This window comes from Saccopteryx bilineata, chromosome 12 (assembly GCF_036850765.1).
Source record: "Saccopteryx bilineata isolate mSacBil1 chromosome 12, mSacBil1_pri_phased_curated, whole genome shotgun sequence".
Lineage (NCBI taxonomy): Eukaryota > Metazoa > Chordata > Mammalia > Chiroptera > Emballonuridae > Saccopteryx > Saccopteryx bilineata.
In genome coordinates, this window is record NC_089501.1 from 57,464,699 (window position 1) to 57,480,002 (window position 15,304).

General features: G+C 55.3%; 1 protein-coding gene across 17 annotated transcripts in view; it reads left to right on the forward strand.

Annotated features, from left to right (window-relative positions):
• AFDN (afadin, adherens junction formation factor) overlaps positions 1 to 15,304 on the forward strand; it is a 145,501-nt gene that overhangs the window by 30,755 nt on the left and 99,442 nt on the right. For 8 of the 17 annotated variants that reach the window (XM_066247700.1, XM_066247707.1, XM_066247709.1 and 5 more), the window contains exons 3-5: positions 3,127 to 3,242; positions 6,307 to 6,470; positions 8,687 to 8,847. In XM_066247700.1, the coding sequence (XP_066103797.1) occupies positions 3,127 to 3,242; positions 6,307 to 6,470; positions 8,687 to 8,847 (441 nt within the window). The remainder of the gene's footprint in view (positions 1 to 3,126; positions 3,243 to 6,306; positions 6,471 to 8,686; positions 8,848 to 15,304) is intronic. The other 9 variants (XM_066247701.1, XM_066247708.1, XM_066247711.1 and 6 more) reach the window with 3 other exon arrangements.

Below are 15,304 nucleotides of genomic sequence, written 5' to 3' on the forward strand. Positions count from 1 at the left end.
GAACCGGCACTGCTGGGCCAGAGGGCACCTGACAGCTCACGTACTGAGCAGAGGCCCCTGTGCCTCAGACGCGAGGGAGCCCCGGTGAGCGCTTGGGCTCCTCCGGCTCCCAGAACCGGCACTGCTGGGCCAGAGAGCACCTGACAGCCCACGTACTGAGCAGAAGCCCCCTGTGCCTCAGACGCGAGGGAGCCCCGGTGAGCGCACTCGGGCTCCTCCGGCTCCCAGAACCGGCACTGCTGGGCCAGAGAGCACCTGACAGCCCACGTACTGAGCAGAGGCCCCCTGTGCCTCAGATGCGAGGGAGCCCCGGTGAGCGCACTCGGGCTCCTCCAGCTCACAGGACGGGCACTGCTGGGCCAGAGGGCACCTGACAGCTCACAGAACAGGCACTGCTGGGCCAGAGGGCACCTGACAGCCCACGTACTGAGCAGAGGCCCCTGTGCCTCAGACTCGAGGGAGCCCCGGTGAGCACTCGGGCTGCTCCAGCTCCCAGAACCGGCACTGCTGGGCCAGAGAGCACCTGACAGCCCACGTACTGAGCAGCCATATAATAAGTGTTTATGCTCTAACAACTTTGTGACTGTTGGAAACAAGGAGTATACATAAAGGGAAGGGGAAACCCAGTATCTCATTCCATTCTCAATCACAGTTACTCCCCACTGGGGGGGTGCCCATGGGCCCTACCCAGTTCGAGACCCAGGTGCTCCCGTGGGGCTTGGGGCAGTGCTTGTGCTTTTGTTCAGCACCGTGGAAAACCCAGCTCGACGCCCACGTGACACCTGCATCCTCTGAGTGGATGGGACAGCGTCTGACAGATGGGACTTCTCCATTGGAGATTGGAAATTCTCCTCTGAACTCTGGGAGCCAATGCCAGGGAAACTCCGCTGTCCCCTTTTGTGTGTTAGGGTTCCTTTGTGAGGTCAGCTGGAGAAAGAAAAAGCATGAGACCCACTGAGGCAGGAGCCAGCTCAGTGTGTGCGGGCGTGTAGGGTCCCGACGACACTCACACTCGGGTTCACGCACGTGCACTAGGGGGTCACACCTTGTTCCTGCTTTATACAGTGTGTCCATAAGGTCATGGTGCACTTTTGACCGGTCACAGGAAAGCAACAAAAGACGATAGAAATGTGAAATCTGTACCAAATAAAAGGAAAACTCTCCCAGTTTCATACCTATTCAGTGCAGTTCGATGTGGGCTCACGCACGGATTTTTCAAGGGCTCCTTAGGTAGCTATCCCGTATAGCCTCTACAGACTCGTCACTGACTGATGGCCTACCAGAACGGGGTTTCTCCACCAAACTGCCGGTTTCCTTCAACTGCTTATCCCACCGAGTCATGTTATTCCTATGTGGTGGCGCTTCCTTATAAACTCACCAATATTCACGTTGCACTTTGGTCACGGATTCGAATTTAGCGAGCCACAGAACACACTGAACTTTCCTCTGTAGTATCCACATCTCAACTGGCATGGCCGTGGGCTGCTCCGCTGTATACACGGTGTTACGTCATCATCTGCGCATGCGCACATGCTGCCACATCATCCTACAGAAACTGGGAGGGTTTTCCTTTTATTAATATTTGGTGCATTTCTGTCTTTTGTTGCTTTTCTGTGACCAGTCAGAAGTGCACCATGACTTTACGGACACACTGTATTTATGATTTAGATGTGTTTGTTCTTAATATTAGTTTTTTGAAAACACAGTGTGAAGGGTTTTTACTTAGTACAAATTTTACAATACGGTGGTAATTTTGGTTTATAGCAGGAATTTTAAACTTCTCGATCCAATTATAGATCTATAATATACTTGGTTTTCATTTCTCATGTTTTTAGTTGATAAAATAATTTAGAGTTTGTTAGGCTTGTATGCTGGTGATTAGCGTTACTGTTTACGTGTATTATTTACTAAATGTCTCTATCGGTCTGTTTATCTTTTAAATTTGTTCTGTTAAGTCTTGCTTCCTGGGCCACAGTCATGCTGCCTCCTCTCTTTGCTGCCCTCTTGGCACCTCCTGTCCACAGCTAGCTGGACAATCTTTGCCAACCGTAGGCTCCTAGTGGGTGGTCAGGCCGTGTGGAGCCCCAGGGAGTTCTTGAGTGGGCTGCCGTTTTCCCGGTCGGTGTGCCCGTGCTCGTGTGGTTTCCACTGAGGAAGAAAGCGTTGCACGAACCTGGGCACTTGATCGTGACAGAGGAGGGGTGGTGGCCTCGTGGTGGAGGGATGTGAGGGTTGAGGATGGTGAGGTGGCAGACCCTGCAAGGTTGATGATGCCGTTTGGGTCACTGCCATTTTTTTTCTTTCTCTTTTTTTTTTTTTTTTTTGATTGGTTTTAGAGAGATGAGCGGGGGAATATTAGTTTGTTGTTCCACTTAGTGGTGCCGTCATCGGTCACTTCTTGTGTGCGCCCTGACGTGGGACCAGCCCTGCAACCTTGGGACTTTGGGAGAACTTGAGCCAACTGAGCCGCCAGCCAGGGCTCGCTACCCTTTCTTCTCTTTTTTTTTTTTTTTAATTATTTTTATTTATTTATTCATTTTAGAGGGGGGAGAGAGAGAGAGAGAGAGAGAAGGGGGGGAGGAGCAGGAAGTTTCAACTCCCATATGTGCCTTGACCGGGCAAGCCCAGGGTTTTGAACCGGCAACCTCAGCATTTCCAGGTTGACGCTTTATCCACTGCGCCACCACAGGTCAGGCCTCGTTACCCTTTCTTGATAGCATGTAACAGTCATAGGAAAAGAAACGTTCCGTGTGACTCGGTGGAGCTTCTGTGATGTAGTAGCATCACCCCTGGCCGCCCTGTTGCGTTGAGGTCATTTCATTTACAGAAACAGGCTCACAGTGAGTGCGCTGCTCTGTTTTCCCCCTGCTTCGTGGGTGTCTCTCTGATTTTCCCGGTAAGACTGAGTGTTGTCAGGAGTGGTCCCTGGTCAGTGACTGCACTTGGTCTGGGTAGTATACGTACAGTGCAACAAGATACTATTAAAATTCTCACTTAACATTTGGAATTATATTTCAGTCTGTCACCAGGTACTTGAGGTAATAAGGTGTTTTATGTGAATAGAATTGTAGTGGCTGGAGCCATTACATAACCACGGCTTATTTTTTCTCATTTCATGTTTTGAAGAAGAAAGAAGATTGGATATAGATGAGAAGCCACTTGTTGTGCAACTGAATTGGAATAAAGATGATCGGGAGGGCCGGTTTGTCCTGAAGAATGAGAATGACGCTATTGCTCCTAAGGTGGGCATCTCATGGGAGCCCCTCCCCTCTGGGGGCTGGGACCGGGGTCAGGGCTATGGCTCAGCATCCTCCAGGACCAGGACCAGGACCAGGACCAGGGCTTAGCATCTTCCCGGGACCAGGACCAGGACCAGGACCAGGACCAGGGCTCAGCATCCTCCCGGGGCCAGGAACAGGGCTCAGCATCCTCCCGGGACCAGGACCAGGGCTCAGCATCCTCCCGGGCCAGAACCAGGATCAGGGCTCAGCATCCTCCCGGGCCAGGATCAGGACCAGGGCTTAGCATCCTCCTGGGCCAGGACCAGGACCAGGGCTCAGCATCCTCCCAGGCCAGGACCAGGGCTCAGCATCCTCCCAGGACTAGGACCAGGGCTCAGCATCCTCCCAGGCCAGGACCAGGACCAGGACCAGGGCTCAGCATCCTCCCGGGACCAGGGCTCAGCATCCTCCCAGGGCCAGGACCAGGGCTCAGCATCCTCCCGGGCCAGGACCAGGACCAGGGCTCAGCATCCTCCCAGGACCAGGACTCAGCATCCTCCCAGGACCAGGGCTCAGCATCCTCCCAGGACTAGGACCAGGGCTCAGCATCCTCCCGGGGCCAGGACCAGGGCTCAGCATCCTCCCAAGACAGGACCAGGACACAGCATCCTCCCGGGGCCAGGACCAGGACCATGGCTCAGCATCCTCCCAGGACTAGGACCAGGGCTCAGCATCCTCCCGGGGCCAGGACCAGGACCAGGGCTCAGCATCCTCCCGGGGCCAGGACTAGGACCAGGGCTCAGCATCCTCCCAGGACTAGGACCAGGGCTCAGCATCCTCCCAGGACAGGACCAGGAACAGGGCTCAGTATCCTCCCAAGACCAGGACCAGGGCTCAGCAGGGCCAGCGTTTCTCTTATGGGAAGAGAAACGCTGGCCCTGCTTCTTTTTTGCTTCTCTTTGTAGCCTGCTCTTTTACTCCTTCTTGAGAAATAATTTAAAGGTAGCCCAGCTTCTCACTGCTACATCCTCTGTTTTATGGAATAATCCCAAATATTGCTTCTTAACTGTTTCAAATAAGAGTTATGTAAGCTTTAGTTATTGAAAGATTTAATGCTCAAGTCATAGCTCCAGTGTTCCCTCCTAGTTTTAAAGTCAAGTTTTGTTTTTTGGGTTTTTTTAATAATTTTCTTTTTAATGGGGCGACATCAATAAATCAGGATACATATATTCAAAGATAACAATTCCAGGTTATCTTGTCGTTCACTTATGTTGCATACCCATCACCCAAAGTCAGATTGTCCTCTGTCACCTTCTATCTGGTTTTCTTTGTGCCCCTCCCCCTCCCCCTTTCCCTCTCCCTCTCCCTAAAGTCAAGTTTTAATAAGAAAAAATCAGAAGGGAAAATGAAACTGTAATAACCCATTTATGTGTGCGTTCAGGCACAGCTCAGTGTGAGGCACACTGGGAACCTCTTTCATATCCCACTGTTAGGGTGGGAGTGAGTCCACTTCCTGGGCAGCTTTGGATGATGTCACAGTGACTGTAAACTCTCGGGCAGTAGGTGGGCTGGATTCCTGGGCCGCTGTTCTTAGATGGAAGACTATGAAATACTGATAGAATGTGAAAAAACTAAAATCCTGTGTTAAATCAAGTGGCACAGTACATGAGCATTTGTAATTGACAGGTGATAGCAAATGCAAAGGTTAATATTTTGGGAAAAATTTTCGGTTTAATTTTTTTCCCCCAACAGTTTGGGAAAAGACTGCGCTGATGCTGTTCACTTGGGCAGCAGAAACTCGCGTGGTTGCTGTGGTGTCAGTGTCCTCTGAAGGGGCCTGGACGTGCAGATGCGCGTCCTCAGCCTCACCGGCTAGCGTGCTCGGCGGCTGCTGCATCGCAGGCCTTCGTTTCTTTCTGTGTGTGTTCGTTGCGTTTCTGCACCACAGCGTCTGCTGCTGCGTCTGTCCGTGGCCTGGGTACAGGCCCTTAGGGTCAGGACGCCGCCCAGGGAGCGAGCCGTGGAAATGGCAACAGGCATAATTCAGCAGGCACTTTTCTTCCTCAATGAAATGGCCATTCTTTTTATTTTCCTTGATTATCTACCAGTCAGCCTATAAAGTTATATGAAAAAATTTCTCTCTGTGTCATTTGCTGGCAGGCCATGTTATAAATTAAGAATGAACAAGCAAACAAGATCTGGAAAAGAAATTAGAAGTTTTTGCACAAAATATACTTATAACTTGGCTTTATTAAAAGCCAATTTATTATAGCTACTCTTACCATTTCTTTTGAAGTTAAAAATCTTTATATTGGATAATGATTTTTTTTTTTAATGAGGGAAGGCAAGGTAGAGAGATTCCTGCACATGCCCCAACTGGGATCCACTCAGCAACCCCTGTCTTGGGCTGATGCTTGACTCAATCGAGCTATTTTTAGTGCCTGAGGTGACACACTGGAACCAACTGATCTGTCCTCAGCACCTGGGCCCATGTTTGAACCAGTTGAGCCACTGGCTGTGAGAGGGGAAGAGAGAGAGAAGCAGGAGAGGGAGGGGGAGAGAAGAAGATGGTTGCTTCTCCTGTGTGTCCCAATGAGGAATTGAACCAGAGACGTCCATGTGCCAAGCGGATGCTCTACCACTGAGCCATTTGGCCAGGGCCAGAGTAGATAATGATTTAAATGCTTAGTTATTTCCATATTTTTGTTAGGTTTTTAAATTTAAATTACTTTATGTAAATTATTTGGATTTTTATTTATTGAAAATCAGATTCCATAATTCTCACCCCCGTTTTCTTACTGGGTTTGGTTTTTGTTTGCCCTCTTGCTTATTGGTTTTGAATAACAGTAAAGTTTACTGACAGTGATGCACAGATGTTGAGTGTATGCTTCATTAGGGTTTGATGAGTCCACTCGTGACCGCAGCCAGTGAACTGGGGAACGCGCTCTTGCTGCGCCTGCCCCTGGCCCGGGAGCCGTGCTGTATGTAGCACACGAGGCACGCTGAGCCCGGCCTCCCGGGAGGGGGAGGGGGAGGGGGAGGGGAGTCCGGGTGGCCCATGCGGTGACCGTGTTATTTTTATCAGAAGGCCCAGAGTAATGGACCTGAAAAGCAGGAAAAAGAAGGTGTTATCCAGAACTTCAAGAGGACTCTCTCGAAGAAAGAAAAGAAGGAGAAGAAGAAGAGGGAGAAGGAGGCAACGAGACAGGCATCAGACAAAGAGGACAGGCTCTTCCACGGGGAGGACATGTAAGTCAGTTCTGGAAACGCTCCTCTCTCTCTGGGTTCTGAGTGCAGCAGACTCGGCTCAGCAGCTGGTGTGGGTCAGCGCTGGCTCTTGCGTGCTGAGATGTGTAGCTGACAGTGTGTGTCACTGCTGTGTGTGCTGACGTAGCTGACAGTGTGTGTCACTGCTGTGTGTGCTGACGTAGCTGACAGTGTGTGTCACTGCTGTGTGTGCTGACGTAGCTGACAGTGTGTGTCACTGCTGTGTGTGCTGACGTGAGCAGGCAGACTGGTGGCCAGTCTTGTTTTTCTGAGTGGACCGTGGATGTCCGTGGTCTCTTCCTCTTCACCTCTCTCTCTGCATTTCTGCCTGGTTGGCCTTCACAGCACCAGGCACGGTCAGAGGCGGTCACCAGCAGTGAGTCCGTCCAGGACGTCCTTACCTGTGCAAAGACGTGGGCTCTGACCTCGGGGCCGAGGGAATAGGCGAGACCACTGGCCTTCCATTATGACAGGAAGAGGGACATGAGGGGACTGGCCTTTCCCGTCTGTGGGAGTCTGCAGGCCACAGTGCAGCCTCTGCTCTCCTCTTGGTGAGCTCCGCGGTCACACTCGGGCCCTCGCCCGCCTTGGCGTGGGCTGCGGAGTCTCCGCATTCTGCCCTTATGCTGTGCAAGTAACAGGTGTTCGTGCTAGAAGTCAGAGCTCGTGCGTCTGCCAGAGGGGAAAGGCGTCACCTGTCGTCACGGAGCCCAGAGGGGACTGCAGCTTGTGTTTGCTGCACACCCACCCACTTCATTTGTCTGCAGAGAGTTCTTAAATGGAAGTGTATTCGTAGTCTTAAAACTAGAACTTTTCACGACATTTTCTCACTGATATATGTAATTTGTTTCACATCAAAATACAATATATTCACAAAAATAGGTATTAAATAAGTGATTTACACACTTTCCTGTCATACAACTTTCCCATGATTGATGAAACACGCCTTTGTGTGCCTGCAGGTAGTCACAGGTGTTTGGGTGTTACAAGTCGTACTGCAGTGGCTGGCCTTGGTCCAGAATTTGGGGGACTCATAATTCCTTAGGGTTTGTGTTAGAAGAGTGTATCGGGACAGCTCGGGTGCTTCCCTAGCCATACTGCTCCCCGATGTCACCTGCCCTCTCCTCTCATCTCCTTGTGCCCCGGGAACTGCTGGTGTCACAGAACAGCCCGCTTTCTCTGCAGCACAGAGCATCTCCCGTAAATGGAGTTTAACAAGGAATGTCTTTCTACACGTTCAGTAACTCCTTATATTCCTCTGTTAAGACCTTTTCAAATCTTTTTTTCATTTTTGACTAATTCTAAGTGTTCTGTATGTATTGAGGATATTAACCATTTGTCATTGAATGATGTTTACTTTGGAATGGAATTTGAGCCCACTTTGCATTGGATATTAACCTGTTAGGCAGTGATGCCCACGTGAGGAATGTGAACTCTTGGGAAGAGTATTACATAGTCAGGCTCTTGTTAGTGCAGTTCTGCAAGAGAAAGAACCGTGGGTAAATATTCTGCTGATACATGAACAATACCAAAGAAGAGAGTTTAAAACTTATACAGTGGTTTTGTTTTATCAGTTTAGTTTATGAGGTGATACATTATTTGTTAAGAAAATTAGCTACTTAAAATGAATCATGTCTGGCTTTTGATTATTTTTATGATTGAGAATGTCATCTTCCAAATATAGTTCTCAAACTTTCGTCAAGTATGTCAGCGATACATTGTATTTAGTTTTCAACTTGTCATTCTGTACACTTGCCTCCTTTTTGTATGACCTGTTGCAGCAACTTCCTTTTTTAGCCTCAAGAAATTTAGCTTCACGGAAAGTGAGCGTTGGTAACTCTTTTAATTGTTAAATCTAAAGAAGAGTATATCTTATTTCTTGTGGTTGGAATGTTGTGTATCACTTGGTCTGTTTTAGGATAACATCGGTGGAAATGAGAGCAGTGTATAATTATGTTTTTTTCCTAGCCTTGTTAAGACACAGTAACTCAGTTGTATAAACACACCATAGACATTTCTGCGTAGCCCAGTGTGTCAGTTTGTGTGTAGAGAAACTGTTCTTTATCCGTGGTAGCTCGTCAGACCTGTGTGGGGTGCACGCAGCCAGCAGACGCCTGCCGGTCTGAGCCGTGTCTGACCGCAGTAGAACTGTCTCATCCACACTGTTAAACGTGCCGTTGATGTCCTCTCTCCCCCAGCGAGAACTCGCGCCTGGCCGCCGAGGTGTACAAGGACATGCCCGAGACCAGCTTCACCCGCACCATCTCCAACCCCGAGGTGGTGATGAAGCGGCGCCGGCAGCAGAAGCTGGAGAAGCGGATGCAGGAGTTCCGCAGCTCGGACGGGCGGCCCGACTCAGGTGCGGGTCTCGGGCCCCTCTGTGCGGAGCGCTGGGGAGGGCGGGCGGGCGGGCGGCCCGACTCAGGTGCGGGTCCCGGGCCCCTCTGTGCGGTGCGCTGGGGAGGGCGGGCGGGCGGGCGGCCCGACTCAGGTGCGGGTCCCGGGCCCCTCTGTGCGGAGCGCTGGGGAGGGCGGGCGGGCGGGCGGCCCGACTCAGGTGCGGGTCCCGGGCCCCTCTGTGAGGAGCGCTGGGGAGGGCGGGCGGGCGGGCGGCCCGACTCAGGTGCGGGTCCCGGGCCCCTCTGTGCGGTGCGCTGGGGAGGGCGGGCGGGCGGGCGGCCCGACTCAGGTGCGGGTCTCGGGCCCCTCTGTGCGGTGCGCTGGGGAGGGCGGGCGGGCGGGCGGCCCGACTCAGGTGCGGGTCCCGGGCCCCTCTGTGCGGAGCGCTGGGGAGGGCGGGCGGGCGGGCGGCCCGACTCAGGTGCGGGTCCCGGGCCCCTCTGTGCGGAGCGCTGGGGAGGGCGGGCGGGCGGGCGGCCCGACTCAGGTGCGGGTCCCGGGCCCCTCTGTGCGGAGCGCTGGGGAGGGCGGGCGGGCGGGCGGCCCGACTCAGGTGCGGGTCCCGGGCCCCTCTGTGCGGAGCGCTGGGGAGGGCGGGCGGGCGGGCGGCCCGACTCAGGTGCGGGTCCCGGGCCCCTCTGTGCGGAGCGCTGGGGAGGGCGGGCGGGCGGGCGGCCCGACTCAGGTGCGGGTCCCGGGCCCCTCTGTGCGGAGCGCTGGGGAGGGCGGGCGGGCGGGCGGCCCGACTCAGGTGCGGGTCCCGGGCCCCTCTGTGCGGTGCGCTGGGGAGGGCGCTCGCCCGGCGATAGTACGATCCATCGTCCAGTAAGGGGCGTGAGGCCTTGCTGAAGGGGGCGGCCATGTGGCCTGTGCGCACGGGTCGGTGCTGGCTTCCGTGTGCGAGCTCCGGGCGCAGAGATGCGGCCAGTCACACACTTTTCCCCACGGGGCTCTTCTCTCTCTCCCTTTTCTTCCCCCTTAAACTCGGGCAGGTTTCAGGTGAGGCAGAGCAGGAGAGGCAGCCACGGGGCTCTCCCCATCTCTGCCCCCACACAGACTGCTGCTGTCTCTCCTGATCTGAATTCCTTTGAAGCAAATCCTAGAGTTCTCGTTATTGTGATCATAAATGTGTCCGTGTATTTTTTCTGTAAGCTAAGGATTTCTCCAAAACCAAACTCACAGTACTGTTAGCAGCACACAGAGCAGTCAGCAGTGGCTCTTTGGTGCTCTCAGCCCCCTGGGTGCTGTTCCGTGTCCCGACTGCCCGGGGACCCCAGCAAAGCCTGTCTCTCACTCTGAAATCCCCCTTCCAGTTTGTTTACTGGGTTTAAAAAAACAAACCGAGGTTGTTCCGTAGGTTTTGCAGCTAATCCTGTGGTGCTGTTTCCGGATTTCCCGTTTCTGCACTTGCTTAGTTAATTAGGGACACAGGGTCAGGTCTTTGGGAGGACGGTGGGACGAGTACTTTGGGGGCAGCCACAGGTGGGCGGTGATTTGCGAAGGTTCCGTGGGTCATGGGTTCAGGTTTCTCAGCGTCTGCTGTCGGGCACGCTGGTCTCTTCTGACTGGTGCATTGTCACGTCGGGCACGCTGGTCTCTTCTGACTGGTGCATTGTCACGTCGGGCCAGCGGGGTCTCTTCTGACTGGTGCATTGTCACGTCGGCCAGCGGGTCTCTTCTGACTGGTGCATTGTCACGTCGGGCACGCTGGTCTCTTCTGACTGGCGCATTGTCACGTCGGGCACCTGGGTCTCTTCTGACTGGTGCATTGTCACGTCGGGCACCTGGGTCTCTTCTGACTGGTGCATTGTCACGTCGGCCAGCGGGTCTCTTCTGACTGGTGCATTGTCACGTCGGGCACGCTGGTCTCTTCTGACTGGTGCATTGTCACGTCGGGCCAGCGGGGTCTCTTCTGACTGGTGCATTGTCACGTCGGCCAGCGGGTCTCTTCTGACTGGTGCATTGTCACGTCGGCCAGCGGGGTCTCTTCTGACTGGTGCATTGTCACGTCGGGCACGCTGGTCTCTTCTGACTGGTGCATTGTCACGTCGGGCCAGCGGGGTCTCTTCTGACTGGTGCATTGTCACGTCGGGCCAGCGGGTCTCTTCTGACTGGTGCATTGTCACGTCGGCCAGCGGGGTCTCTTCTGACTGGTGCATTGTCACGTCGGGCCAGCGGGGTCTCTTCTGACTGGTGCATTGTCACGTCGGCCAGCGGGGTCTCTTCTGACTGGTGCATTGTCACGTCGGCCAGCGGGGTCTCTTCTGACTGGTGCATTGTCACGTCGGCCAGCGGGGTCTCTTCTGACTGGTGCATTGTCACGTCGGGCACGCTGGTCTCTTCTGACTGGTGCATTGTCACGTCGGCCAGCGGGTCTCTTCTGACTGGTGCATTGTCACGTCGGGCACACTGGTCTCTTCTGACTGGTGCATTGTCACGTCAGCCAGCGGGGTCTCTTCTGACTGGTGCATTGTCACGTCGGGCACGCTGGTCTCTTCTGACTGGTGCATTGTCACGTCGGGCACGCTGGTCTCTTCTGACTGGTGCATTGTCACGTCGGGCACGCTGGTCTCTTCTGACTGGTGCATTGTCACGTCGGGCACGCTGGTCTCTTCTGACTGGTGCATTGTCACGTCGGGCACGCTGTTCTCTTCTGACTGGTGCATTGTCACGTCGGGCACCTGGGTCTCTTCTGACTGGTGCATTGTCACGTCGGGCACGCTGGTCTCTTCTGACTGGTGCATTGTCACGTCGGGCACGCTGGTCTCTTCTGACTGGTGCATTGTCACGTCAGCCAGCGGGTCTCTTCTGACTGGTGCATTGTCACGTCGGGCACGCTGGTCTCTTCTGACTGGTGCATTGTCACGTCAGCCAGCGGGGTCTCTTCTGACTGGTGCATTGTCACGTCGGGCACGCTGGTCTCTTCTGACTGGTGCATTGTCACGTCGGGCCAGCGGGTCTCTTCTGACTGGTGCATTGTCACGTCGGCCAGCGGGGTCTCTTCTGACTGGTGCATTGTCACGTCGGGCCAGCGGGGTCTCTTCTGACTGGTGCATTGTCACGTCGGGCCAGCGGGTCTCTTCTGACTGGTGCATTGTCACGTCGGCCAGCGGGGTCTCTTCTGACTGGTGCATTGTCACGTCGGGCCAGCGGGTCTCTTCTGACTGGTGCATTGTCACGTCGGCCAGCGGGGTCTCTTCTGACTGGTGCATTGTCACGTCGGGCACGCTGGTCTCTTCTGACTGGTGCATTGTCACGTCGGGCCAGCGGGGTCTCTTCTGACTGGTGCATTGTCACGTCGGGCACGCTGGTCTCTTCTGACTGGTGCATTGTCACGTCGGCCAGCGGGTCTCTTCTGACTGGTGCATTGTCACGTCGGGCACGCTGGTCTCTTCTGACTGGTGCATTGTCACGTCGGCCAGCGGGGTCTCTTCTGACTGGTGCATTGTCACGTCGGCCAGCGGGTCTCTTCTGACTGGTGCATTGTCACGTCGGGCACGCTGGTCTCTTCTGATTGGTGCATTGTCACGTCGGCCAGCGGGGTCTCTTCTGACTGGTGCATTGTCACGTCGGCCAGCGGGGTCTCTTCTGACTGGTGCATTGTCACGTCGGGCACGCTGGTCTCTTCTGACTGGTGCATTGTCACGTCGGGCACGCTGGTCTCTTCTGACTGGTGCATTGTCACGTCAGCCAGCGGGTCTCTTCTGACTGGTGCATTGTCACGTCGGGCCAGTGGGGTCTCTTCCAGCGGGCACCTGGGTCTCTTCTGACTGGTGCATTGTCACGTCGGGCACCTGGGTCTCTTCTGACTGGTGCATTGTCACGTCGGGCCAGCGGGGTCTCTTCTGACTGGTGCATTGTCACGTCGGGCCAGCGGGTCTCTTCTGACTGGTGCATTGTCACGTCGGCCAGCGGGGTCTCTTCTGACTGGTGCATTGTCACGTCGGCCAGCGGGTCTCTTCTGACTGGTGCATTGTCACGTCGGGCACGCTGGTCTCTTCTGACTGGTGCATTGTCACGTCGGGCACGCTGGTCTCTTCTGACTGGTGCATTGTCACGTCGGGCCAGCGGGGTCTCTTCTGACTGGTGCATTGTCACGTCGGGCCAGCGGGGTCTCTTCTGACTGGTGCATTGTCACGTCGGGCCAGCGGGGTCTCTTCTGACTGGTGCATTGTCACGTCGGGCACGCTGGTCTCTTCTGATTGGTGCATTGTCACGTCGGGCCAGCGGGGTCTCTTCTGACTGGTGCATTGTCACGTCGGCCAGCGGGGTCTCTTCTGACTGGTGCATTGTCACGTCGGCCAGCGGGGTCTCTTCTGACTGGTGCATTGTCACGTCGGGCACGCTGGTCTCTTCTGATTGGTGCATTGTCACGTCGGGCACGCTGGTCTCTTCTGACTGGTGCATTGTCACGTCAGCCAGCGGGGTCTCTTCTGACTGGTGCGTTGTCACGTCGGGCCAGCGGGTCTCTTCTGACTGGTGCATTGTCACGTCGGGCCAGCGGGTCTCTTCTGACTGGTGCATTGTCACGTCGGGCCAGCGGGGTCTCTTCTGACTGGTGCATTGTCACGTCGGGCACGCTGGTCTCTTCTGACTGGTGCATTGTCACGTCGGCCAGCGGGTCTCTTCTGACTGGTGCATTGTCACGTCGGGCCAGCGGGGTCTCTTCTGACTGGTGCATTGTCACGTCGGGCCAGCGGGTCTCTTCTGACTGGTGCATTGTCACGTCGGGCACGCTGGTCTCTTCTGACTGGTGCATTGTCACGTCGGCCAGCGGGGTCTCTTCTGACTGGTGCATTGTCACGTCGGCCAGCGGGTCTCTTCTGACTGGTGCATTGTCACGTCAGCCAGCGGGGTCTCTTCTGACTGGTGCATTGTCACGTCGGGCACGCTGGTCTCTTCTGACTGGTGCATTGTCACGTCGGCCAGCGGGTCTCTTCTGACTGGTGCATTGTCACGTCGGGCACGCTGGTCTCTTCTGACTGGTGCATTGTCACGTCGGCCAGCGGGGTCTCTTCTGACTGGTGCATTGTCACGTCGGCCAGCGGGTCTCTTCTGACTGGTGCATTGTCACGTCGGGCACGCTGGTCTCTTCTGATTGGTGCATTGTCACGTCAGCCAGCGGGGTCTCTTCTGACTGGTGCATTGTCACGTCGGCCAGCGGGTCTCTTCTGACTGGTGCATTGTCACGTCGGGCACGCTGGTCTCTTCTGACTGGTGCATTGTCACGTCGGGCCAGCGGGGTCTCTTCTGACTGGTGCATTGTCACGTCGGCCAGCGGGTCTCTTCTGACTGGTGCATTGTCACGTCGGGCACGCTGGTCTCTTCTGATTGGTGCATTGTCACGTCAGCCAGCGGGGTCTCTTCTGACTGGTGCATTGTCACGTCGGCCAGCGGGGTCTCTTCTGACTGGTGCATTGTCACGTCGGGCACGCTGGTCTCTTCTGACTGGTGCATTGTCACGTCGGGCACGCTGGTCTCTTCTGACTGGTGCATTGTCACGTCGGCCAGCGGGTCTCTTCTGACTGGTGCATTGTCACGTCGGGCCAGTGGGGTCTCTTCCAGCGGGCACCTGGGTCTCTTCTGACTGGTGCATTGTCACGTCGGGCACCTGGGTCTCTTCTGACTGGTGCATTGTCACGTCGGGCCAGCGGGGTCTCTTCTGACTGGTGCATTGTCACGTCGGGCCAGCGGGTCTCTTCTGACTGGTGCATTGTCACGTCGGGCCAGCGGGTCTCTTCTGACTGGTGCATTGTCACGTCGGGCCAGCGGGTCTCTTCTGACTGGTGCATTGTCACGTCGGCCAGCGGGGTCTCTTCTGACTGGTGCATTGTCACGTCGGCCAGCGGGTCTCTTCTGACTGGTGCATTGTCACGTCGGGCCAGCGGGGTCTCTTCTGACTGGTGCATTGTCACGTCGGCCAGCGGGGTCTCTTCTGACTGGTGCATTGTCACGTCGGGCACGCTGGTCTCTTCTGATTGGTGCATTGTCACGTCGGGCACGCTGGTCTCTTCTGACTGGTGCATTGTCACGTCGGGCCAGCGGGGTCTCTTCTGACTGGTGCATTGTCACGTCGGGCCAGCGGGGTCTCTTCTGACTGGTGCATTGTCACGTCGGGCCAGCGGGGTCTCTTCTGACTGGTGCATTGTCACGTCGGGCACGCTGGTCTCTTCTGACTGGTGCATTGTCACGTCGGGCACGCTGGTCTCTTCTGATTGGTGCATTGTCACGTCGGGCCAGCGGGGTCTCTTCTGACTGGTGCATTGTCACGTCGGCCAGCGGGGTCTCTTCTGACTGGTGCATTGTCACGTCGGCCAGCGGGGTCTCTTCTGACTGGTGCATTGTCACGTCAGCCAGCGGGGTCTCTTCTGACTGGTGCATTGTCACGTCGGGCACGCTGGTCTCTTCTGATTGGT